The sequence below is a fragment of the Piliocolobus tephrosceles genome, chromosome 11 (assembly GCF_002776525.5).
Source record: "Piliocolobus tephrosceles isolate RC106 chromosome 11, ASM277652v3, whole genome shotgun sequence".
NCBI classification, from domain to species: Eukaryota; Metazoa; Chordata; class Mammalia; order Primates; family Cercopithecidae; genus Piliocolobus; species Piliocolobus tephrosceles.
The window spans coordinates 61,963,324-61,990,092 of NC_045444.1; the positions used below are offsets into that span (position 1 = coordinate 61,963,324).

Below are 26,769 nucleotides of genomic sequence, written 5' to 3' on the forward strand. Positions count from 1 at the left end.
AAGAAAGAAAGAAAGAAAGAAAGAAAGAAAGAAAGAAAGAAAGAAAGGAAGGAAGGAAGAAAGAGAGAAAGAAAGAAACTGTAAGGTTCAGGGAACTTGTTTGTAGTACAAAAAGATGGCCAGTGTGGCTGGAGCAAAAGTGAACAAAGGAGAGTGAAAGATGAGGTTGGAGAAATAGGAATAAGCTAGAAAGTCAGGATACGGATTCAGATTTCATTCTGGTTGCAATGGGAAGCTATTAGAGAATTTTAAGCAAAAGACACACAAGATCTGATTTATACCTTAAAAACAGACTAGTGAAGAAGCAATTCTGCAAGCAAGAGATGATAATGAATTAAAACTGTAGTAGTAAAGAAGGTGAGAACTGGTCAGATTCAAGATCATTTTGGAGGTAACGATTATATGACTTGCTGGTAATGTGAATGAATATGAAAGAAGAATCAAAAACAGCTCCCAGGTTTTTGGTCTCGTGATGGTTAATTGTATGTGTTAACTTTATTAGGTCACACAATTTATTGGTCAAACATTATTCTGGGTGTCTGTGAGGTTGCTTTGGGGTAAGATTAGCATTTCATTCAGTAGACTGAGTAAAGCAGATTGCTCTCCCTAATGAAGTGGCCCTCAGCCAATCAGCTGAAGGCCTGAATAGAACAAAAAGTTTATTCCTCCCTCCAGAGAGTGAGAACACCCCATGCCTGACTCCCTGGAGCTAGGACCTCTATCTTTTCCTGCCTTCAGACTCAAACTGAAACATTAGCTCCTTCTGGGTCTTGAACCTGCTAGCTTTCAGACAAGAACTTACACTTACTGGCTCTCTTGGTTCTCAGGCCTTCGGACATAGATTGGAACTAAACCATTAGCCCTCCTGGGTCTCCAGCTTGCTAACTGCAGATCTTGGGACTTCTCAGTCTCCATAATTGCTTGAGCCAATTCCTCATAATATTTCCTATTGGTTCTATTTCTCTGGAGAACCCTAACTAATACAAGTTTTAACTAGTAGTCATATAGGGTAAGCATTTACTGAGATGGAGAAGACAAAGGGAAGAGCAGATGTGAACAAGTGGGAATAAAGGGGAGGAGCAATATTAATTCTCTTTTGGCCATGTTACTTATGAGATGCCTACTAAACTCCTAAGTGGAAATGTCAATTACACAGTTAAGTATACAAGTCTATAGCTGAAGGGAAGAGTATGGACTAAGGACTTAGATTTGGGAATCACTAACAAATAGGCAATATTTAAATCTGTGGAAGTGAATAAAATCACCTAGAGATGTACTGTCCAATGTATAAATAATAGCCAGGAGCCACATGGGGCTATTTAAATTTAAGCTATTTAAAATCCAGTACTTCATTTACACTAGCCTCATTTCAAGTGCTCAACAGTCACAAATGGCTAGCAGATACCATATTGAACAGTAGATACAGATTATTCTCATCATCACAGAGGTTCTATCAGACAGCGCAGACTCAAACAAGTTACTGAAAAAAAAGAAAGCCAAAGACAGAATTCTAGTAGAAGAGGTAAGGCAAATAAAACTAAAAAGAAACTACCAGTGAAGTGTTGTCAATGAAGCTTAAAGATAAAAAGTTTTCAGAAAAAGGGTGAATAACTTAATTAATTCAAATACTATTAAGAGATCAAGCTGGATAAGAAAAGGGAGCTGATTACTGGCTTTGACAAGACATAGATAATGAGTGACCTTGAAATGAGCCACTGCAGTAAAAATGGTGGAAACAAAACCTAAACAAATTATGTTGAGAAGGAATAGGTGGGGGAAAAGAAGAGATACCAACTATAAACAATTTTTTTAAAATTTTTGTTTTGAACAAGAAAGAGAAATGGGTAGTAGCTTAAAGGAAATATAGGGTCAGGAGAGGTTTTCCTCCCCCCGAAATAGTCATACTGAGGCAGAATTACATGCCAATAGGAATAATAAAATAGAAAATGATGCAAAAGAGATGATAACTACAGGAGATAACTATAAGAGCAAAGCTCTAGAGATGGCCAGAGTATTTAGAATCCAGAGCTTAAATGACGGTTAGCCATAGATGAGATCAAGGCCAGTCTTACAAAATATAATGAAGGTTGAGACCCTACTGAGTATAGACAGAGCTAACTTTACATACATTCAGCCCACCATATGGATGAGTTCAGCACTCATGGAATTAAATCAACCATGGATCAAAAATATTCAGAAAAAAATTTTTAAAAACTACAATAAAAATTACAAATTTAAAATACAATATAGCAACTATTTATATAGCATTTACATTGTATTAGAGATTACAAGTAATCTACAAATGATTTAAAGTATGCAGGAGGACGTGTAAGTTACATCCAAATTCTACACCATTTTTATTCTTGGGGGTATTGGCACCAATCCCTCACAGATACTGAAGGACAACTTCACTTGGTGGTATAGGTAGCTCTCATCTGTTTACATCTATTTTCTGTATAAAGTAAGACTATAGGTTAAGAGTGACCAGGTAGATGTTGCAGGGTTTGTGTGTTTGGGACTTTTGGTTTTTTTATTTGGTCGGTTGGTTGGTTGGTTGGTTTCAGTTTGGTTAGATTTGATTGTTGGTTTTTGGTAGGAGGCAGGTATTAGTGATTTGAGGAGAAATACAGTAATAAACATCACGCTGACAAAGAAAACGGTGAATTTACTGGGGAACTATAATAGGACCATAAGGCAGTTTTAAATACATATTTGATATCTGCAATCATAAATTTAAAATAAGTTTGGTCAGGTGAGCATGTTGTATGATTTTCCTCTAATAAGTTTAGCTGCTTGGATGAGATTAAACCTGTAAATGTATTTAATCAGAATACTGTTTTGCCAGTCATTGATTAGGCATATAATTGTATTTAAAGAGAGTAGCTTTTGACAGATAAGTAGGATGATAAGGAGAAGCAAAAGGGTCAAGAGTGTCAGCAAGTAAATAGTCATTGGGGTAGATTATAGGACCTAATGTGAGCAGAAGAGAAGAGAGGTTGTGAGTGAGGAGGGCAATTTGAAAATCATACATTAATATTTGTATAAACTTTATTTGGATCCTTAGTCAAAAAAATAAAAATTTTTTAAAAGCAAATGATACTTATGAGATAACTGAAAAGTTAATGTTTTATATTTAATATTTTATGATATTAAGAATTCTTTTCTAGGTATGAAAATGGAGAGATACATTTGGGATATACTTCAAAATCATATATGGGATGAAAAAATGGGTTGAGGTAAAAATGAAATAAGACTCTGTAACAAACTAAGTTTTCCATAAAGATTAATTTAACAAATATAAATTCTCTTTATTTAAAAATGTTTGTTTTGGTTGGGCACCGTTGCTTGAGCCTGTAATCCTAGAACTTTGGGAGGCCGAGGCAGGTGGATTGCCTGAGCTCAGGAGTTCAAGACCAGCCTGGGCAACACGGCAAAACCCTGTCTCTATAAAAATACAAAACATTAGCTGGAAGTGGTGGCATACACCTGTAATTCCAGCTACTCTGGAGGCTGAGGCATGAGAATCGCTTGACCCGGGAGGCGGAGATTGCAATGAGCCAAGATCATCCCTTTGCACTCCAGCCTAAGCGACAGGCTCTTCCTATCCCCATGACTCTGTCTCAAAAAAAAAAAAAAAAAAAAAAGTTTGTTTTGTGTAAAAAAAATCTAAATGAACAAGATAGAAATAACAGGAATTAAAAACAGAACCATCTTGATCATTTATAACCTTCATCATGCTTTATAATAAACAACTCTTCAATACTTACCACATTATCATTCCAAGATCATATTTTACAACCTGTCTTACCAGCACACTCTAAGATAGGTATTTTTAAAAACATTTATTAAAAATTGGAATTAAACTTACTATTTCTTTCTGTTCTCTTGGAAAAGAAGAAAATAAGTACTGTTCTTATGCTCCAGATGCTAAAGAGGAAGCAAAATTCCAAAACAAAACACATCATTAGAAAAAGCGAGTTAGAAGCCATGTAAAATGAAAACATATATTTCCAATTAGAGTTAGGTACATTGTTTCCCTTTATATATAGAAAACTAAAAAGCATTTATTTCTGCCAGAGAACATCAGAACCTGTGCTTTCAAAGGAGGAGTTCTCAACCTAAAGTCCACAGACCTTCTGATGATCCCCTTAAATTGCAAAATTACCTCTGTGTGCATAAGTGCATTTCTCTAGAAAGATCATTGCTTTCATCAGTCTGAAAGGAATCTATGCACCCCTCAAAAGATTGAGAATATTAGAATCCCTTACTAAGTAAGCATCAATCCCAAAAACTTAATTTGTCTATTCCCACACATTAAGGAAAAATGCTTTTACAAATGTAAGAGCATTACACGAATATAAGTTGCTACTCCTTCCCTATTATTTAACAATAGAGGGACGGTCTCTACTCTAAGAGATTAAGCCAGCTGGCGGAAAAATAAACAAAAACCTTACCTTCAAATAAATACTTGATAAGTAAAATTAGCTAAATACCTCCTTCCAAAGATTTTATAAGGATAATTCTTTAGGCCTTGCATTAGTAAGACATCAAATGAATTGAAAGAATTAAAAGAAACTAAATGAATAATCGTCATCACAAACTTGTCAGGGTCATCTCCTAAATTCAATGTAAACGTAGCAAAATACCTCTTCTCCATAGAACCTGGCAGAAATAAGTACATAAGGCTGGGCACAATGGCTCATGCCTGTAATCCCAGCACTTTGGGAGGCCGAGGCAGGTGGATCTCCTGAGGTCAGGAGTTTGAGACCAGCCTGGCTAACATGGTGAAAACCCTTCTCTACTGAACATACAAAAACTAGCCAGGCGTGATGGCACATGCCTGTAGTCCCAGTTACTTGGGAGGCTGAGGCAGGAGAATCGCTTGAACCCAGGAGGCAGTGGTTGCAGTGAGCCAAGATCATGCCACTGCACTCCAGCCTGGGAGGCAGAGTAAGACTGCCTCAAAAAAAAAAAAGGAAAAAAAAGAAAGAAGTATATAAACATTATTCATCATCTTAAAACATACATTGTATCTCTTGTAAAAAAAAAAAATCGATTGTACTGGAAATACATTCAGAATATAAGTAAAAAAATTAGTTCTTCACTCTGAAATACAGCATTACTATTTTGGGGAGTCAACCTGCAAGCAGTTGATCCCTGTCCTTTGGTATTCACACCATTGTGTAGTCCTCTCTCACCAATGTTGGTCTGTGCGACCAACAGCATGGCAGAAGTGATAGTATATCACTTCAAGATTAAGTTATAAAGGACTGCAGCTTCCATTTTGGGCCTACTCTTTCACTTGTCTTTCTCTCTCCTGGATTACCAGCTCTGGGAGAACACAGCTGTCATGATATGAGAACAGTCAAAGAAGTCTAGGAAAAGGTCCACGCAGTGAGGAAGAAAGGGCTGTAGTAAACACTCAGCAAAGAACTGATACCTGCTAACAGCTGCCTGTGTGAATTCAGAAGTAGATTAGGGAAAAATCAGCCAACGTGAGTAAGACCACACCAGATATCTTGGGATTTGAATTCAGAACCCATTTTGGTGATGGCAAGACAATTAGCTTTGGCATGATTTATAAATTCCTGGATTATACAAAGAAAAAGGAAACTAAACATAAGCTTGCCAAAAAACAGCCTATATGGAAAGAAAAAGACCTCAAGGGAAAAGCAAAAGGAACACAAGAACAGAATGAAGAAAGTCAGGGGGATTGCAAATGCCATTGCTGATGATAGCAAAAAGAAATAAAATGTCTAGCAGTGAGCTGGAGATTTGATAACAGCAGAGGGAGTAAAGATCTACAATGACTTTATCTACAGTGATGGGGTGGATTTAGTTAAACCTTGAGATGACTGTGGCCCCTACCAACAGCTTAACTGCAATTTACCTAAGAACAAAAAATCCTGAGACAGAACTACCCAGCTAAACTGCTTTTAACATTCCTGCTCCTCAAGAGCTGAGACATAATAAACATTTGTTGTTTTAAGCTACTAAGTTTTCGGGCAATTTGTTACATAGGAATAGATAATACACTTTTTTAAATATTGTGATGACTTATTTTTGTGACATGAAAACACCAAATAACTAGCACCAGATTCCTACATGGCACTTGGACAATTACCTAAAAGTGCAAAAAACACCAGGCTTTGTCCTTACCAAGAGAAGGGAGATAAGAGAATATAGGTTAAGCATAATGCCCATAACCCTCAAGGATCCCACAATAATAGAAAAGTCTCATATCGCTTCTCCAGTGCAAACCCACTGAAATAGTAGCAGGCTGGAAGAGAAGACTTTTAAAAAGCATTCAGAGAAAGAAAACAGGTGGAAAAAAAGATGGAATTGCAGAGATAGTGGCTAGAATTCTATAGGAAATGTATAAATTTTCTTAAATGAGTAGATACTTTTCAAAAAGCATATATAATTGCCAGTGTGACTACTACAAAAATTGAAATATACTCTCTTCAAAATAAAACTCACTAAATCCTCTCTGTGGACAATAAACTCTTCCTCTGGTTTTTATCAGAATTCCTCCTGGATAACATGCGCTATCAAACAACAGACATTTCCATATGTCAAGTCTTCAAGACTTGAAAAGGTAAAACACATAGAATTTATTATTCTTTAGGGCTAAATTAAATGAAGTTCTTTGGTATTTTTTGTTATTTTTGCAGAGACAGGATCTCACCATGTTGCCCAGACTGGTCTTGAACTCCTGGCCTCAAGTGATCCTCCTGCCTCAGCCTCCCAAAGCTCTGGGATTATAGGCATAAAACATCATGCCTAGCCCTTTTCTATTTTCAAATAAAATTTAGAAAAAGAACTAAAGTACTTCAGGACTCTGTTTTAGTTATCCCAACAAAGGTTTTGCTCTCCCAATAATTAAAAATAACTTATTAAAATATAGCAACATACTTTGTGAAGATATTGAAGATATTAAGGATACTATTACTAACCTCTAGTTAGAGAATAGTGGCATAAGCTCCACTTCCCCCTTCTCTTCTTAAAAATAATCCAAACAAGGAGAACAAAAATAAAAATGCAAACTCCTTCTCTGGTAAAACAGAGATAAAACTAAAACTCAACCATCAGATTATGAGGAGGCACTCTCAAAAGCAATGGAGATTATTACACAGGGGCTCCAAAAAGTGGAAGCAAAACAAGAAAACTGCCTATTTCACAAAGAGGTAACAAGGTAAACTTTTCCAAGTGTAAAACTTAAAACCCATGTTTGTAACAACGAGAACAAGATGCACAGCTACAGGCAGAAGCTCCTCAGTTTGGTTCCAATAAAAAAAGAGAGAAGGCAGAAATTAAAAAGAAATTATTCAGAAGTGCACTATTTACAAAGAATGTTCTGTTCCAACGGCAAGGGGGTTGGGGGGAAGTTTTGTATTGTGAAAGAAATACAATTGCCTAGCCCCACTGGCTGGGAAAAGATAACAGCTAAACAAATTCATACACAAAATCCTGAATCATAAGGAAAATTCTAGTTAGCCTGGAACACAGGAAGATATGCCTTCATACCAACACAACCTATAAATAACTGACCCAAAGTAAATGTACCACATAGTGAAAGGTTTTAATTAATTATAAAAACCAAAAGCAAAAAAAAAAAATGCTTTCAAAACAGACCAACTTCTTTCATATCAACAAATATTAAGTGGGCTAAACTCACTAAGGTAAAAGAAAAAGACCTCCACACTGTATCACCAGACAAAACCCAACTCTATAATATAAATGGATGCATCTAAAACTAAGAGTCTTTGAAGGTTGAAAATAAAACCATAGACAAAGGTATAGCAGGCAAATGCAAACAAAACAAGGGTTGTGATCTTAAAACCCCAATGGTCAAATTTTTTTTAAAAAACCTTTAAACTAAAAAAAAGGTCACATTATAAAGTTTAAAAAAAAAAATGTCATTCCTTTCCAAAAAATGTTGCTAGAGCAACTGAGCACATCCACAGGCAAAAACAAAAAACAAAAATTAAACCACCTCGACCTGAACCTTGATTAACTCAAAATGGATTATGAACTTAAATGTAAAAAAAAAAAAAAAAAAAATTAAGGCATAGAAAAAAACATAAGAGAAAACCTTCACAACCTGTAGTAAGGTAAAGTGGTCTCAGAATTGACAAGAAAAACACAATTAACAAAGGGAAAAACTGATAACTTGAACCTCATCAAAATTAAAAACTTCTGCTCTGCAGAAGACCCTGTTGGGAGAATGAAAAGAAAATCTAAAGACTAGGGGGAAAAAAGCTGTAAACCATACATATCCAACAAACAACTTTCTCTTGTTCGTTTTTTTGTTTTGTTTTGTTTCAGACGGACTGTAGCTCTGTTGCCCAGGCTGGAGTGCAGTGGGGTGCGATCTCGATTCACTGAAACCTCCGCCTCCTGGGTTCAAGTGATTCTCCTGCCTCAGCCTCCTGAGTGGCTGGGATTTCAGGCATGCGCCACTATGCCTGGCTAATTTTTGTATTTTTTGTAGAGACGAGGTTTCACATGTTGGTCAGGCTGGTCTTGAACTCCTGACTTCATGATCCACCGGCCTCAGCCTCCCAAAGTGCTGGGATGACAGGTGTGAGCCACTGCGCCCAGACCGAACTTTTATCTATAATATATAAAGAATTCTCAAAATTCAAGAGTAACAAAAACGAATAATCCAATTAGAAAATTGGACAAAAGTCATGAATAAACATTTTGCTGAAAAGGATACATATTAATAGCAAATAAGCACATGAAACATCCTCAGCCATTAGGAAAATAAAAATTAAAACCACAATGAGATATTGCTACATACCTATCAGAAGAGTCAAAACAGAAAATAGTGATTAACACCAAATGCTGGCAAGGATGTAGAGAAACTAGATCACTCATACCCACCTAGTGGCAATATAAAATGGTATATTTACTCTGAAAAAAAGTTTAGCAATTTCTTATAAAACTAACATGTACTTACTATATACTCCAGCATTTGCACCCTTGGGCACACACCCCAGAGAAATGACTTATGTTCATATAAAAACCTGTACAAAATATTCATTGCAGGCTTATTTGTAATAGCAAGAACTGGAAACAATGCAAATGGTCTTCAGCAGGTGAATGGTTAAACTATGGTACATTAATACCACAGAATACTACTCAGAGAAAGAAAGGAACTATTGATACATTGAACAACTTGGATGAATCTCAAGAATACACTGAGCAAAAAACGCCAATTTCAAAAGGTTACATACTATGTGATTCCATTTTGTAACATTCTTGAAATAACAAATTTGTGGAGATAGAAAACAGATTAATGGATGGCAGGGGTTAGGAATGGGGAAAGTGGAGGAAGACATGTATGGCTATAAAGGAGTAGCAAAAAGGAGCCTTGTGGTGACGGGAACAGTTCTGGATCTGAATTGTGGGGTGGTTACACAAAGCTACAGGCGATAAAATTGCATAGAAATATAAAACCCACTCAAAGGAATTCATATAAAACTGATGAAATCTGAATAGGCTCCGTGGATTGAAGCAATGTCAATTTCCTGGGTGTGAAAGTTTACTACAGTAGTTCTCCCTTAATCTCAGTGATATGTTCCAAGATCCCCAGTGGATGCCTGAAACCATGAACAGTACCAAATCCAACATATACGAAGTTTTTTTCTATACATACATATCATGTAGGTATCGGGATGTAATTTATAAATTAGGCAAAGTAAGAGATTAACAAAAATAACTAATAATAAAATAGAACAAGTATAACTATACTGCAATAAAAGTTATATGAATGTAGTCTCTCTCAAAAAACTAATATTTTCAGACTGCAACTGACCACAGTTAACTGAAACTGCAGAGGGCAAAATTGTGGATGAAGGAAAAACTATTGTATAGATGTTACCATTGGGGTAAGCTAGGTGAGGGTACCTGCAACCTGCCTGTACATTTTTTCTGCAACTTCCTGTAAACCTATAATTTTTTCAAAATTAAAAATTCTTTTTAAAGGATGTGTTTACAATGAAGATACAACAGAAATACTCATGCAAAAAGCAAAGCATCAACATTCATAAAACAAAACTAAAAGAAATACAGGGAAAAGTAGAAATACATTTTTGTTAGGATATAGAAGATCTATACAGCATAAGGTAGTTCTCATTGCTAATATTAAACTCTGTGTAACTGAAAAAAGAGAATATATCTTCAAATGTTCATGAAACATTTAAAAAATTGACCAAATAACATTCCACCAAAAAACTCAATAAATTTAAATCAGAAATATTTAACATTCTCTGAAAGCAATACAATAAAACTAGAAATCGTAACTAAGACAATAAATAAAAATATAAATATATATTTGCCATCCATAAATAACTCACAGATTATAACTCCCTCTAAAAAAATCCTATCTTGTAAATAACCAAAATAAATCACTATATATCAAGACCCATGGCATAAAACTAAAGCAGTGGTCAGAAAGTATCATAGTTTCAAATACATGTACAGTGCTATTATTTCAACAAATAAAGAATGAAAATAAAGAAAAGTTTTTGGATGCTTTTATAAAATGATCACAATACCAAAAGCAGAAATTTTTCCTGGAATTCAAGAATGATTCAATGTTTAATATAATCCCTTCGTATCAAGAGAAGATGAAAAGTCATATGGAATCTCCACAGATAATGAATTGTATTTAACAACATTCAACAACCTTTCTTGATTTAAAAAAAAAAAAAAAAAAAAAACTAAATACAGTAAGAATAGGTAGAAAATTCCTTAACATGATCAAATGTATCTGTCTCAATCCAAAAGTCAGAATAATGCCCAATGGTGAAACATCAGAAGAATTCCCAAAAAAACACATCAAGTATGTCCACTATTTTCTCTACAACTTAACACTGTCCTGTTAAGCTAACATAATTAGCCAAGAGAAAAAAAAATCAAAACTATCTAACAAGAAAAAATATCAAATGAAAAAAACAAAAGGAGGTGGTAAAATTATTGCTATTTACAGATTATATGACTGCATACTTGGAAACTCTCAAAGAATCAACCAAAAAAATTATTAGAAACAATAAGACTATTATTGCAGTTGAATATAAAATTGGTATAGAAAATCACTACATTCATATATACAATCAGTTGAGAAATAAAAATTCTTCAACTCACATTCATCGAAGCATTTGTTCTTTTCTGAATGAAATTAATGCTACTTGGAACATTACTACAGCATGTATTTTTGTTCAATAATATCTAATGACTTGAACTAAAAAAATATGTGTCCTAGCAGCAAATACTTGGAACTCCAATATAATAGAATCACACAGAGGACAGCTTCAACATTTTAAAACCTCAATATTCAGTGTTTCACTGTACTCAAACTAAAAATGCTAAAAGTTGAAATATAGCAGAATATCTCAATTCAATCAATATAACTAAACCTTCCTTACTTTGGGTAAAGAAATAACATTCTATAAACCTGGTGGTTTTTCACCAACCTTCATATTATACAACATTATTTTGTTACCTCTTTCACCCTTTCTGCCAAACTTGTGTTCTTTTTCAAACAACCATATCACAAGCCCTATCCAATTTATAAAAATGTTTTTAGATGAGATTTAGCAATATATAAATCTAACAACGAGCTGGGCATGGTGGCTCATGCCTGTAATACCAACACTTTGTGAGGCCGAGACAGGCAGATCACTTGAGGCCAAGAGTTCAAGACCAACCTGGTCAACATGCTGACACCCCATCTCTACTAAAACAAACAAACAAACAAACACACAAAAATTAGACAGGAATGTAGTGAATGCCTACAATTCCCACCACTTAGGAGGCTGAGGCATGAGAGATTGAGCCTGGGAGGCAGAGGATGTAGTGAGTCAAGATTTTGCCATTTCACTCCAGCCTGGGCAACAGAGTAAAACTCTGTCTCAAAACAAAACAAAACAAAACAAAAAGCTAAAGTTGAATTGATATACAGGTCTTAACATTTATAACTATGTCGACTTCTTTGTCAGCTTATTTAACCACCAAAGACTTCAGCAAAAATTACCTTCCTGTTTAGGGAAAATAGTAACAATGATTTATTTTGGTGTAAAAAATAAGAATCGAGTACTTCTTGCTTTTGTTTTTTTTTTTGGGGGGGGCATATAACTCAACACCGGTTTTCCTTACAAATGTCTTCTTTATTATATATAAAAGCCGTATCTAAAAATTCCTTTTGAGGTTATTTCTGGTCCTGTCACCCAGGTTGGAGTGCAGTGGCTCGACCTGGGCTCACTGTAAGCTCTCCCTCCCGGGGTTCATGCCATTCTCCTGCCTCAGCCTCCCGAGTAGCTGGGACTAAGGAGCCCACCACCATGCTGAGCTAATTTTTTGTATTTTTAGTAGAGACGGGGTTTTACCGTGTTAGCCAGGATGGTCCCGATCTCCTAACCTCGTGATCTACCCACCTCAGCCTCCCAAAGTGCTGAGATTATAGGCGTGAGCCACCCCCCCTGGCTAAAAGACGCTTGTATTCTTATTAGTGTATCATGAAACAAACATTTAACTTTCTTCAAAAGGTTACAAATGATGTTTGTCAACCTAGCTAGATTGAGGAAATACCTAACATGTGCTACTTGTGGGTAGAGACAGGAGGCATGAAAATTATATAAGAACAAATCCCTATCCTTAAATGGCTTTCAATTTAAGTGGAGATACAAGAAGAGAAACAGGAATATGACCACCTTCCTCAATTCCCTTGCTTAAATTTCTTCCCCAACAACCCCATTTTGAGAGGCAAAAACAAACCAAATAAGAAAGTTATGGCTAACTCCTTTGGGAAGGTCAGTATCTCATGATGATGATCAGTCTCTAAAATTACAGAGAATGACATGTCTAGAAAATTAAAATTTATAAAAGTAAGGTATCCAGAAGTAAAAGTCTACAAGATTGCTTGTAGCATTAGTTAACACAGAAACAAAATTTAATGGTTGCTGACTTAGAAAATGAACCAACTCCCAAGGTAATGCATATTTGCCAGAATAATGCAGAAGTACAAAATTGTAACTTTACGTAACTCAAACCTTCCCTCAATATGGTGTGTAGTCTTAATGACTCCTACAAAATAAATTCAGCATTTATATTATGATTTAAGTTTCAGTAATACTTGAAAAGATCAGAGGGAGATAAATATACTATTGAATCTGAAAGGCAGAAAAACAACAAGTGGAATTATACTAAACTCCTCCATATTACATTCTGAAGTAAAAATATAATAAATTTCAAAGGATGTTATATAGAGTATTGATATTCTACCATAAAGAATAATTTTGGAATAGTTATACAATATATGCTCAGTCCTGATCCATGACCTTTTCAGTAAAAGCATTTGGGAAACTGGGAATGTGTAGACAGCAGTCACTTTTTACAGATATCAGGTAGATTTCTAAACTATATAATCAATGTAGACAGTGTTGAGCAAAACAACATACTTTATTGTCCCTTTTGCCTCTAAGTCTCTAAGTAAATCCGAGTCCCGCCCTCAAAACTGTTTGCTATAATTTAGATATTTGATTCTCCAAACCTCATGTTGAAATTTGTCCCCCAGTGTTGGAGGTGGGGCCTAATGGGAGGTGTTTGGGTCACGGGGGTGGATCTCATGAACAGATGAATGTCCACCCTAGGGCATGGTGGAGAGTTTGCCCTCTATTAGTTCCTGAGAGAGCTGGTTGTTAAAAAGAAACCGGCACCTCCCCTATCTCTTGCTTTCTCTCTCACCAAGTGATCTCTGCATATGCTGTCCCCCGTCACCTTCCACCAAGGTGGAAGGAGCCTGAGGCCCTCACCAGATGCAGATGCTGGTGCCATACTTCTTGCACAGTCTACAGAACCATGAGCCAAATAAACCTCGTTTCTTTATAAACTACCTAGCCTCAGGTATTCCTTTATAGCAACACTAACAAACTAAGACACTGTTTCCCAAAGAAAAAAGTCCAGGGATAAGCTCACATTACACACAAAAGGCAACAATTCACGTTACACACATAAGAAAATGTCCTGTATTAAGTCTTCTTTCTTTTTACCACATCCACTTTCACATTGTGTTTTATTTCATGATTTTTTGATTGTCATCGATCAGAAGGACAATGTTATTCTTTGTTGGATAACCGGTCTTTGCTTCAAAAAGTGAAAAGCTCACTAAAATAGAAGCTACTACAGTTGAGAACGAGGTCACAAATATCAATGAGACAAAGTGAAAAATGGCTATGAAGCTAAACAAGCCAAGATATACTAGATGCAAGTGATGCAGAAAAATCACAGCGACACAGTAAGGATTAGAAAGCTTCATACCCAAAATATCAGAAAGATTGAATTGAAGAAATTACATTTTTTAAAGAAATGAAGTTTTCCTGCTTCTAAAGAACAATTAGTATATAATTTATTTGCCCCCGAAAAAACTTTTATGAATCATAATAGCAAATCTAAATCATAGTTTTTGGATAGCCATTATAATTAACACAGTAGAGTTCCCTATCAGACATTCTGTTACAACTAGATACAAGTCTTTTATGATCAAAATTTAATCTTTATATGGAAATAGATGTAAAGTGCATTTCTGAGTGTTTAAAAGTACTTAAATCAACTAAACATCTCATTCTACTTTGTAAATTGCTTTTCTCTCCTCTTATGGAAAAAAGTATAAGGGAAACAAGGAAAAGGGGCTCACAATTATAAAATCCACTACTACTGGGATAAAAGCATTCCAAAAGATTTCAAAACGTGAAAACAAAGAAATTAGCAGAGACAATTATTTTGCAACATTATGAAAGCACTCAATTTCAGCTCTTGTAGCTACATACAAACTTATAATTTTACAAGCTTCAGGAGTTCCAATTTGAAAATATGCCCTGCACTAAAGACTAAACAAACACATTTTTTATAGTAGTACCCAGACTGAGGCAAATGCCCCTATTAAATGCTCCCATAGCATTTTACACTTCTCTTTTATAACATTCATCATACTCATTACTTAATGTTTGCAGTCTAAGATACACAGTCAGAGAGTTTTGTATTTTTATGTACCATACACCATTATAATCCAATGTCTAAACAATTGGTACCCATAAATACTTCTTGACTGAATAAACAAACTTTTTATCAAATTGTCTCCCAAAATTCTCAGTCATGATATACCTCCTATACAGTGCTATATTATAAAATATTTATAAAATAAGGGTCAATTGCTTTATAGCAGTGACTATACAGCAGTAAAAAGAGGGAAAGAGAGTTGGGGTGAATGGAATACATTCAGAATAATTTGAGCAGTTATTCTTTTGGTTTTACAAACCCTGCCCCACTTGCCATTACCCCCTACTCCACGCCCAATGCCCCTAGGGGAGCATGGTCATCTACTAGAAAATCATAAAACATTGCCATATAGAGCAATTATTACTCATATTACTAGGTAATACTCCTCAGGTATATTGGATTACAAATGAAGGTTTAAAACAATTGTTCTACTATTTAAAAAAAAATTTTTCAAATTGTGAAAGAAATTCATACTCAGTCAGATATTACCATCTAATAATAAAGAGACTGAATATATACACTAGATATACATTAAGACTCTCAAGTCAGAAAAGGAAAAGATCAACAAAAAGAATAATTTACTTACATCAATGGAAAAGCAAAAAATGGGAGTGTCATGGCAAGTCTTGCTGTAAATTCATCAGGAAGATACCACAAATATACAATTAAGCATGTAAACAGATAGAGAACTGAGGAATACAGAATTAATCTTCCAACCCATAATTTTTGTAATCTCTGATTTTTTTCCCTAAATTCTTCCAATGCTTGAATTTCCTGTTAAGAGAAAATTATTCCCTGTTAGTAAATTTCAAACTTCATAAAGAAATTAAAACGTTAAAAAATGTTAACAGGAAAGATATTTAAGAAAAAACTCTTATTTAAAGTTCAATAAAGCATAATACCCTAACCGTTTAAAACAGAACATAATATGGAAAAGAAAACTAAAACTGAAGTTAAAAATTTATAATGCTTATTCTAACAAACCAATTTTACAATGCAAAATTAATTACTATTTTTAAACTATCAAATTGGCAAAGATTCAGGGAATGAAATTGGTATCAGCAATAATATTTGTTGAGTCGAATAAGTAATAATTCCTTCTATGAAAGACATTTTAAAAATCTGGCAATAAGAAAAAGAATTAATAAAAATTAAAACAGTAACCCATCTATCACTCTCCATATTCCCAGAAAATCATTTTTTAATACTATATAAAAAGCTGTGAAAATTTTGTAGACTGATAAAAACTATTATACAGTATCTCATCTATTTTGTCCTACCTGTAACATTTATTTACACCATACTACAGATCTAATTTCATTCTAACTGGCTCTATTACTTGAAACAGACTTCTTAAGTCACTGATAGACTTTAGATTTTTTTGAGGTCACATAACATTAAAGTTCTCAGACTCACTCTATATCATTTCTAAATTCCCATACCAGATTTGGTCTCCAAAATAATATATACTACAATAGTATTTATTTAATACCAAAAATGAATTAAAATACCTCAGAGCCAAAGAACATACCTTATCTATACTTTCTAGAACTTCTACAGTTGAAGGTTTTGTCTGTTATAGAAACAGAAACAAGAGACAGCATTAAAACTTATCACAAACTTTTACGTTTTGATATAATCATTAAAGAACATTTATTTCAAAATTGAATTTTCTCAAATGTTATCAGGCAAATATGTATTCTCGTTTATAACTAAGATTTACTTAAATAAAAATTATAATTGCAAACAGAACTACGTAAGAGTAAAGAAATAAGCATTTCCCTACTTAACTTTTTTTAATCCTAGAAAGACTTTGAATTCTGATGGCTCAATTTTTACCATTCTTAACCTCAATAAAACACACTGTTATAGAAAGAAACAAATTTTGGCCAGGTACAGTGGCTCGCGCCTGCACTTTGGGAGGCCAAGGTGAGCGGATCACTTAGGGTCAGGAGTTTGAGACCAGCCTGGTCAACATGGTGAAACGCTGTCTCTACTAAAAATCCAAAAATTAGCTGGGCGTGGTGACATGTGCTTGTAATCCCAGCTACTCAGGAGGCTGAGGCACGAGAATTGCTTGAACCCGGGAGCCAGACATTGCAGTGAGCTGAGATCGCACCACTGCACTCTAGCCTGGGTGACAGAGTAAGACTGCATCTCAAAAAAATTTTTAAATTAAATTTAAAAATTTTAAAAAATGCACATTTTCCTCCAAAAAAATTCTTAGGAATGCTTACTCAAAAGAATTAACACATTAAAAAAATTTACAGACTAAAAATGGTCTGATTGGCTATTACTAAAAGTTCACTTAAGACTCTGGAGGTCAAAATCAACAGGCTATCTTCATTCTAAATTCCTAAAGTACTTTTTGAAGATCAGATTTTAAAAGGACATCTAAGAATACTTCATTATAGCAAAGCTTGTTTGCCAAAGGTATTTTTTATACATCTAGAATAAAAATCAGCCAAAATCACTCATAAAACACTTGAAAAAATATTTACCAATTACATACTCAACAATCCAAGAGGGTAATGAATATCAGGTCATTGTAGTTCCCATAAGAGTTGTTAACATTAGAGTTAACCATATGAAATTGACATTTTGCTAAGTCCAAGCAGTTGAATACTGGCAATTTCATATGGTTCAACCTAATATGAAAGACAAAGCAAGAAGAGATAAATTTGATCCTTGGGCAGATTATTAAAAGGTCATAACAGGGTCAATATAATGCTCATCCAAAACAAAGCTGTTCCAGCAACAGCCCAAAACCTAAGTTATGTACCAAGTATAGTTAGACTCTATTATTATGGTAGTAAGGAGAAAAAAAAAAAATAAGTAGTTTATCCTAGACTACCTTATCTCCTCTTACATTTGAAAAGAGCATTTACATAATTTTTTTTTTCTTTTATTTGAGACAGAGTCTAGCTCTGTCGCCCAGGCTGGAGTGCACTGGCACAATCTCGGCTCACTGCAACCTTCGTCTTCTGGGTTCAAGCGATCCTGCCTCAGCCTCCCGTGTAGCTGGGATTACAGGCACCCACCACCACACCCAGCTAATTTCTGTATTTTTAGTAGAGACGGGGTTATATAATTTATACAATTCATATTTCTGAGCTGTAACTTTGAGATACTTCCTCTAAAAGCTTATCCAATAAAATCAAACTGAATTTCTAATTTTGTTTAACCTATAAATTCTTCTTTTTTTTTTTGTTCTTTTGGTTCAGATTTTTTTTTTTTTATTATACTTTAAGTTCTAGGGTACATATGCATAACGTGCAGGTTTGTTACATATGTATACCTGTGCCATGTTGGTGTGCTGCACCCATCAACTCGTCAGCACCCATCAATTCATCATTTATATCAGGTATAACTCCCCAATGCAATCCCTCCCCCCTCCCCCCTCCCCATGATAGGCCCCAGTGTGTGATGTTCCCCTTCCCGAGTCCAAGTGAACTCATTGTTCAGTTCCCTAACCTATAAATTCTAAAAGCACATGCAGTGTGACTTTAGTCAATATTTATAAGCTTCAAGTAAAAAGATACAGTGTGTAAGAAACAACTATTGTATAGAATACTTTGTTTTCTTTTTTTTTGAGACAGAGTCTTGCTCTGTCACCCAGGCTGGAGTGCAGTGGCACAATCTCGGCTCACTGCAACCTCTGCCTCCTGGGTTCATTCTCCTGCCTCAGCCTCCCGAGTAGCTGGGATTATAGGTGCACACCACTACGCCGAGCTAATTTCTGTATTTTTAGTGGAGACAGGGGTTCACCATGTTGGCTAGGCTGGTCTCGAACTCCTGAACTCATGATCTGCCCACCTCGGCCTCCCAAAGTGCTGGGATTACAGGCGTGAGCCACCGCACCCAGCCTAGAACACTTATTTTCAACTACCTTTCAAATAAGCTTGAAACGTAGGAAGTATAAGACAACAAGATAGCCATTTGCACACAAATACAGAAATACAGAAATGAAAATAATTCATACATCCAAGTGAAATAATTCTTTTACACAGAGGCATTGGACACCTACAGAACAAGTGGAAGTATCAAAATAAAAAAATAGAAAAGTAATTCAAAAGAGAAGAAAAAAAGTTAAGGAAAACAGCAAACTACTATTCAGGGCTATAATGAAAGGAGACTTTCACAAATAGCTTTATGTGACACTTTTATATTAGACTCAAGAACTAGCTGTAAAGAAAAGTACCTTACCCTCCATCGAGAAAATAATCCACCCATCTTTTATTTGTAGAAACTGGGCTCAATGATAAATATCATCAATTGTCCAAAGGAATTCACAGCTAGAAATAAAGCAAGTATTTAAAATGTTAAGTTAAACACACAGCATACCCACTATAGATGTTGCAATACTGCCTAAAAAATGTTATGAAATATTAATTTATTTGGACTCCACATATATGGAATTTGATATCAGACAGTTACTGGGATAGAGTCTACCTTTATTTATTATTATTATTTTTTGAGATGGAGTCTCTCTGTGTTGCCCACGCTAGAGTGCAGAGGCAGATTCTTACCTCATTGCAACTTCCGCCTCCCAGGTTAAGCAATTCTTGTGCCTCAGCATCCTGAGTAGCTGGGACTACAGGTGTGCACCACTACGCCTGGCTAATTTTTATATTCTTGATAGAGACAGAGTTTTGCTATGTTGACCAGGCTGGTCTTGAACTCCTGGCCTCAAGTGATCTGCCCACCTCAGCCTCCCAAAGTGCTGGGATTACAGGCGTGAGTCATCGCACACTGCCAAGTCCACGTCTTAAAAATCCATTCTTCAAAACCAGAACAGATTTAAAAGTGAAAATAAAGTTTGAAAAGCTTTTTAAATGACAATGAAGTTTAGAAATGTATATTCTTACCACTTTGCTATTTTCTATTCTTTAAAATATGTTCTCTATGTTGTTCTGGGAACAAAGTTTTACCATACTACTTTCATACTATATACTTAAATAAAATCATTTCTACCATCCAGCTGTCTCCCAACTAAACTAGTTATCTGAAGTAGGAGTGTTTTACAATGTTTAGAATACAACCTTACAAGTAATAAGAGAAAGCCGCAACCAAGTTATTAATAAGAAAATAAGGATTACAAGGCTATCTATGACCTTTAGCAAATCACTTAATGATTCTGAGCCTTAATTTTCTTTTCTCTAAATTACAGTTAATAATACCACCACTGTCTCATAGGATAGTCTTTAGTATTACCATCTCACAGATAAGAAAACTAAGTGAAAAGAGGTTTAGTGATCTGTCCAATAGCTCAGAAAAAATATGGCCTAGAGTCCCTTTATCTTCAGATTTCTAGCCTCTATTACTAAACACTACTGTTCAATGCCCAAATAAACATTTCTCCCTAACATTGTGTACAAGTCCCTGAAGCTAGTTGACCTTCAATTCAGCTAGCTCTATAACCACTTCTTTTAGTTGTTTTTCTATGACTCTCAAATGTTTTATAATAGACTCAACAATATTATATTCTAAATCAACTTACTGGACAATGATTATGTAAATTTTTATTCTTTTGAATTGTTAAAAGTATAATTTCAAACTGACATATTTTAACCAGGTTACAGTTAGATACTTGCCAATGTATAAAACTACTTCTTTTCCACCCCCAAAAAGGTTACCTATGTCATATTTCTCACATTTTTTAACTGTAAACGTAAACACAAAATAATACCAGCATCAAGTAAGAACACTCACTCCGCAAAATTATTTATATACCATAATTAGCATAAGGCATAGCTATCTTGGAGTTTCTTAGAAAAGTAACAAAGAGCTTAACTGTAAAATAGTTTTACTCACAAAGTAATTTTTAAGGACAGAAACACCTATAATCTGTCCTGAAAAACTCTAAAGTTTATAACTATAATGAATGTTTCAAGTCATATTTAAGTTGCAAGCTAAATGTTATTAATCATTTAGCATTTTCTAAAACGTGGTTGTAGAAAATCCAGGAACTTTCATGAATTAAACTATAAATTTCTATCTGAATTATGACAGTAAGTAAATCTAAAAACCCTCTTGAGATGCTAAAAATAATTACCAAAAAGGTGGGTGGAGGGAGTGGATTCATATGAATCACTTGTTATTCTCAAAATATACATCATTCCACTATTCTGGAACTAGTGTATGGTGTCTAGCAGTGTTCCGTACACAACCAACCTACATATTTTGAAGTAGAATTACATCCTTCAATGTCAAGTTTGTAACCATCACACCCTGAGACTATGATCAGAATTTTTAATATTTGAAACTAATGACAACAACAATATAAAACAACAATATCAGTTAAACACTTAGTAAGTACTTCATTTCTAGGGGCCCTAAAACAAATGCAGTGTGTGTGTGTGTGTGTGTGTGTATAAATTTTTTTTTGAGACAGTCTGACACCCAGGCTGGAGTGCAGTGGTGAGATCTTGGCTCACTACAACCTCCATCTCCAGGGTTAAAGCAATTCTCCCACCTCAGTCTCCAAAGGTGTAGCTGGGACTACAGGCATGCGCCACCACACCCGGCTAATTTTTTTTTTTTTTTTTTTTTTTTTTTTTTTTTGGTAGAGACAGGGATTTCACCTTGTTGGCCAGGTTGGTCTCGAATTCCTGGCCTCAAGTGATCTGCCCACCTTGGTCTCTCAAAGTGCTGGGGATTATAGGCGTGAGCCACCACACCCAGCCCAAATGCTTTATATTAATTTTAGCATTTAGATACTACTATCCCTCCATTTTAAAAATGAGAAATCTAAGAGAAGTGAAATAGTGTGCTAAGTAACATCCCAAAGACAGTAAGCAGCAGAGCCAAACATAGTATTTTAGTTTTGATTTTTTAAGCACCCAGCTATTACCAATAACACAAAATCAGAAACAAAGTCTGCTTTATATAGATTAGACTGGAACATTTATATATAAAATATATGAAAGCACCTCTGACATTATCAAATAGTTGGTAAACAAATCTACTGATTTGAAAAGTGAGTAGTAAGCACACGAAACAGTATTAATACAATGTATCGTGTAACCCAATTCCTTTATTTGATTACATTTGAGTGTTTAAATCTGCATTAAAGAGAAGTTAAATGATTTGCAAAATCATGTAGCTCCAGCTAGGGACAGAACTGGTACTAGAAGTCTGCAAGCACCGCCTTTACTTGTTTACTGCGTATCAATTTTAAAGTACAATATGAAATACATGCATAACATCACTATACCAATTTTGACAATTATTTGCTTAAAGAATTGTTTTGGTATTAATGAAACAATCTACATCTTAGCCTCTAAGACCCCAGAAGCAAGGGATTATGCTGTTAAATTTGTACTCTAAAACAATATTAGAGTGACAGTCATTAAATGCCATATCCAGGCTTTCAGGTTCATAATCAAAGAAACAGTCAACCTGCACTAGCAATTTTTCTATCAAATTCTGATATTAAAGGAACTGATTTACTGTAATGCACGTAATAGGTGGTACTTTCTAACAGATGTGAAAACATAGCAAAATTAAACAATTAAATCAAATATTGCTCCATAGCTTTAATTTCAGACCTCTTCTGTATTCAACCACTGGTTCTCTCCTTTCCACACAAATATCTTAACTCCAAGTCCTGTGGCCCACCACTTACTGTGAAATTTTGGACAAATCAGTTACTTAACCTATCTGCTACTCAATTTCCTCATCTGTAAAAGAGGGATAGTTAAGGACCCTCTTAAATGTTGAAAGACTTAAATGACATAATGTATTCTAAACTATTTACAACAGTGCTTGGCACACAGTGATTGCTCAATACAAACTGTTTTTACTGCTGTGGTTGTTACTATTTTCTAATCCATCTCTCCTTTCTTTCAAATACGTGGAAAATATATGGGAACCGAATAACCCTTGCATTTCCTTCTGAGGCATAAATCAGCTCACTTGCCCTGGATTGGAAACTTGAGGTTGCCCTGGTTCAACCTCAAGTGACTTTTCTCCAAGAACTCTCCCATGGACATGTACAGAGTGTTTCTTTACACTCTGATCTGATACCACAACAGGACCTGTCATGACCTTAAGAGATGGGTGCATCTAAGTGTGTTTTTCTTTTTGTTGAGACTGAATCTCACTCTGTCTGTTGCCCAGGCTGGATTGCAGTGGCATAATCTCAGCTCACTGCAACCACTGCCACCTGGGTTCAAGTGATTCTCCTGCCTCAGCCTCCCATGTAGCTGGGATTACAGGTGTGTGCCACCACTCTCAGCTAATTTTTGTGTTTTTAGTAGAGACAGGGTTTCACCATGTTGCCCTGGCTGATCTCGAACTCGTGACCTCAAGTGATCTGCCTGCCTTGGCCTCCCAAAGTGCTGAGATTACAGGCGTGAGCAACTCCATCTGACCTAAATGTGTTTTTCAATGAACAATAATGTCGACCACCTTATTTGAATGTTTTCTACTAATGGCTATTTACACTCAGGTTTGAGTGTCAGAATTTTAAATCTTGGGAAATGTTTTTCTTAAATTTTCACCTCACTCCAAGACACATTAAAATAATGTAATAAAATAGATCTGGATTCAAAATATGGCTCAATCACTTACTAGCTATGCAGTCTTGGGCAGATTACTTAAACTCTCCAAGCCTCAAGTTATTGCATCTGCAAAATGGTAAAAATATCTACACTTCACAGAATTGTTGTATAAATTAAATGAAATTATGTATCATTTGGCACAGTGTACAACACATAGTAACTGCTTAATAAATTGTAGCCATTATTACCAGAAAACACACCTAGTATTTATATGGAACACATTTCTTTCTAACTTCTTATAAAGAAAGCACCTATTTCATAATTCTAAAATTGGAAAATTATATCACAGTTTGTATTTTTACTAAAATAGATTGCTCTCATTTTCTCTAGTATAAGAAATAGAGCAAAAAATTCTGTAGACTCTGCCATTAAATAATCTTGTAGGCCTTTGAAGAAAACAGAAAGGAAGTTTTATGTTTATCAAATTCCAAAGTTAACTATAAGCTATTTAATCACCATCAACAGTACCTCCATAACATAGTGTACTATACAATTGAAGAGTAAAGGTGATTTGTTCTAGAACTCTAACTTTCAAATGTCCTAACTGAAAAGACAATTCTGAAATAGCCCAAGCCACATTTATTGCTCATCAAAAAAAATTAATGAAAAGAAGTACATCTCTATTATATATTAAGCCCTCATAATATATAATGATTAAGTGCTTGCTTTCATGGTAAGTCAATTTTCATCTGAACTAAATACCACCAAAAAATTACTATTTGATTATAAATATTTCTATATGAAACCATACCGTTTTAATAGCCACATAACGCCTTTTCTTGTATTTTCTTGTTTATATGTTATAATATATAAACACTATATAAGTTTATTAACAGCATTACTGAGCTGATCTCAATAGATAACAGAAAACCTTAAAATTCTAATTTTAAACGCACCACTCCTGTTTAAGAAAATGTGTTAAAAGTCAACTTGGTCTTCTGGGGGCTGCTGAGGAAAAGAGATTAGCATTCCCTGCCAGTTTGAACATATTCCTGAAACCAAGCTTACTCACACCCACCAAACCGTTGTTGAATAGAGTTCATTTTGTCAATGCTGACACCCAAGAAAACAGTAGACACCGAGCAATACACACTGGAGGCCAAGTGGGAAAAGCAGAACATGGAAAACTCAGTGACTCACGGGTCTTGCTTAGCACTGTGAGAGCACCATCAGCAAAGCTGAGTTGACCAATTTCAACTCTTTCTCAATCCGCAAACTATGAACTGATGGAATTTAGATTTGTTTTTCTCCTCCTGCCACGCCTCTGATACTTTGCATCTTCGCCCTTCCCGTCCGCCCCACAGCCCACCATCCCTGGAATAAGGACAATGGTTGGAGAGCCTCTTCTCTAAGTAGCACGTACTCCACGCCCACACGCTAGAGCCTGGCAGCATGACACTGACAGTTTTCAGTCCCTTCTGGTCTTGCCAACTCTTGGAGCCTCCACACAACTCAGAAAAAGACGATGCGGACAGAACGCTCAAAGCGGATAGCTGAGCGTAGGAAATGCTAGTTTGGGACCTTCTGACCTCTTTGCCCCACCTGTGTCGAGGTAAGCTCGACACAGGTGGGCCTTTAGCTGGGGCTCAAGCCAGTCACCACCCGGAATCTCCCAGAATCAAGCTGGAGAAACCACCAGCCCTAGAGGGGAGAAAAGGCTTTCGAGACTCCAGCACCACCACTGCCAGTGTGCTGGGAGATCCAAGGAACAAGGCGGCGAGCCTGGGTCAGCGCGCACCACCGCGCAGCCTGACTAGCAGCCGCCGCAGAGCTCTAGGCCACTTGGCAGGAGGCGGGGGCACCAAGGAGAGGCAAGCGGGGAACCTGCAGCTTATTTCCCAGGGGCACAGCTCAGCATGCCTCCCCGCTGTAGAGCCCTCCCAACTGCCCTCGCCTTGAGCGTTCTACCTGCAAGAAGCGGGCGCAGCCCGGCCCGGGCGTCCACCCCCGCCAGTCTCGGCCGCCACCGCGTAGCCTGCCTCCAGAGCAAGCAGCAGCCGCCACTGACAGAGAGACAGGCCCAGCCAACTCCTTCCCATCAAACCCCGCGCTCCCGCCGCTCGCCAATTGGCGCCGCGGCCGGCGCGCGCCGCTCCCCCGTCACGTGACCCTACCCGGGGCTAGCAGTTGTTGGGGCGAGTCGGGCGGGAGGTTAGGATCCTGTGTCTGTGGCCTCCGCAGCCAGCGTAGGCTGCTCGTTGTCGTGTGGCAGTCATGTACTGCCATTTATTATTACTCTTAGAATATAGTTATTTCTTACTCTTCCGCTGCCTGCTTTCCTTTTAAAGCCTGTTCTGCCGTCTCGCTGAAGAAGAAAACCCACTGAAACTGGCCTTGGTGGTCTCAGACCGCCGCGCGAGCGAAGAGTGGGGAGGACGAAGGTTGGGAAGTTGAGGATGGAGATGGGTGCGTCTGGAAGGTAGTCCGTCCTGAGGAGTCCCCCATCAGCTGTCAGCCAGCCGGCAGCAGAGCAAGTTAAGAGTACACAGCTCCGAAGAAGCCAGTTCCCAACCAAACCAGTGGAGAAAAGTCAGCCTGGCCCCCAGGAGTGCTTGAGTCTCTGTCACTCGTGGACGTCAAAAAGGGTCATTTGATGACTGGATGCTTACCTCACCGGTGTGAGGTAAGCTTCAAACGCCATATCATGTTGCTTTAAAACCTGCGGGTAACAGCATAAGCTGAGTTTTCTATCTTAGAACTCTTAACCCCAAGAACACTCTTGACAGGTCCTGATAGATGGACCCACAAAAAACCACCCAGGCTATATTTGACTCGGATTTGAAACGCTGCCTAAACGGTATTAAGTTTCCTCCTCAACTGGAAAAGACAACATGATACCCGAATGAGAAAAATACTAGACGTGCACACAGTAATATGTGAGCAGGTAAACTTCAGCGAAGGTTTTTATCATGCTTTACCCCATTTACGTGCTTTACCCCATGTGCAAACATTTTTCATAGTTTTCTTTTTACATACACAAAAAAAGTTTCGATGATTTTTAAAGAGTATAATAATTTTAATATGTTACATTTAAACTTTGACAATGCAAACAGGTTGTCAAGAGAAGAAGCTGAACATTGTCTGGTTGGTAAGAAAATTTATACTAGAAGCTACCACGTAATTTGCTGTGGAATTTGCTTGC

The 26,769-nt window shown here is 36.3% G+C and overlaps 1 protein-coding gene across 2 annotated transcripts in view; it reads right to left on the reverse strand.

Annotated features, from left to right (window-relative positions):
• The window catches only part of LNPK (lunapark, ER junction formation factor), an 84,389-nt gene extending 58,668 nt beyond the window's left edge, over positions 1–25,721 (reverse strand). The window contains exons 1-5 of one of the 2 annotated variants that reach the window (XM_023212308.1): positions 25,536–25,721; positions 19,270–19,358; positions 16,595–16,636; positions 15,650–15,837; positions 3,869–3,927 (exon numbers count right to left, since the gene is read on the reverse strand). In XM_023212308.1, coding sequence (XP_023068076.1) covers positions 3,869–3,927; positions 15,650–15,837; positions 16,595–16,636; positions 19,270–19,296 — 316 coding nt within the window. In that variant the 5' untranslated portion in view covers positions 19,297–19,358; positions 25,536–25,721. The remainder of the gene's footprint in view (positions 1–3,868; positions 3,928–15,649; positions 15,838–16,594; positions 16,637–19,269; positions 19,359–25,535) is intronic. The other variant, XM_023212309.1, reaches the window with a different exon arrangement.
• Between the last annotated feature and the right edge of the window lie 1,048 nt (positions 25,722–26,769).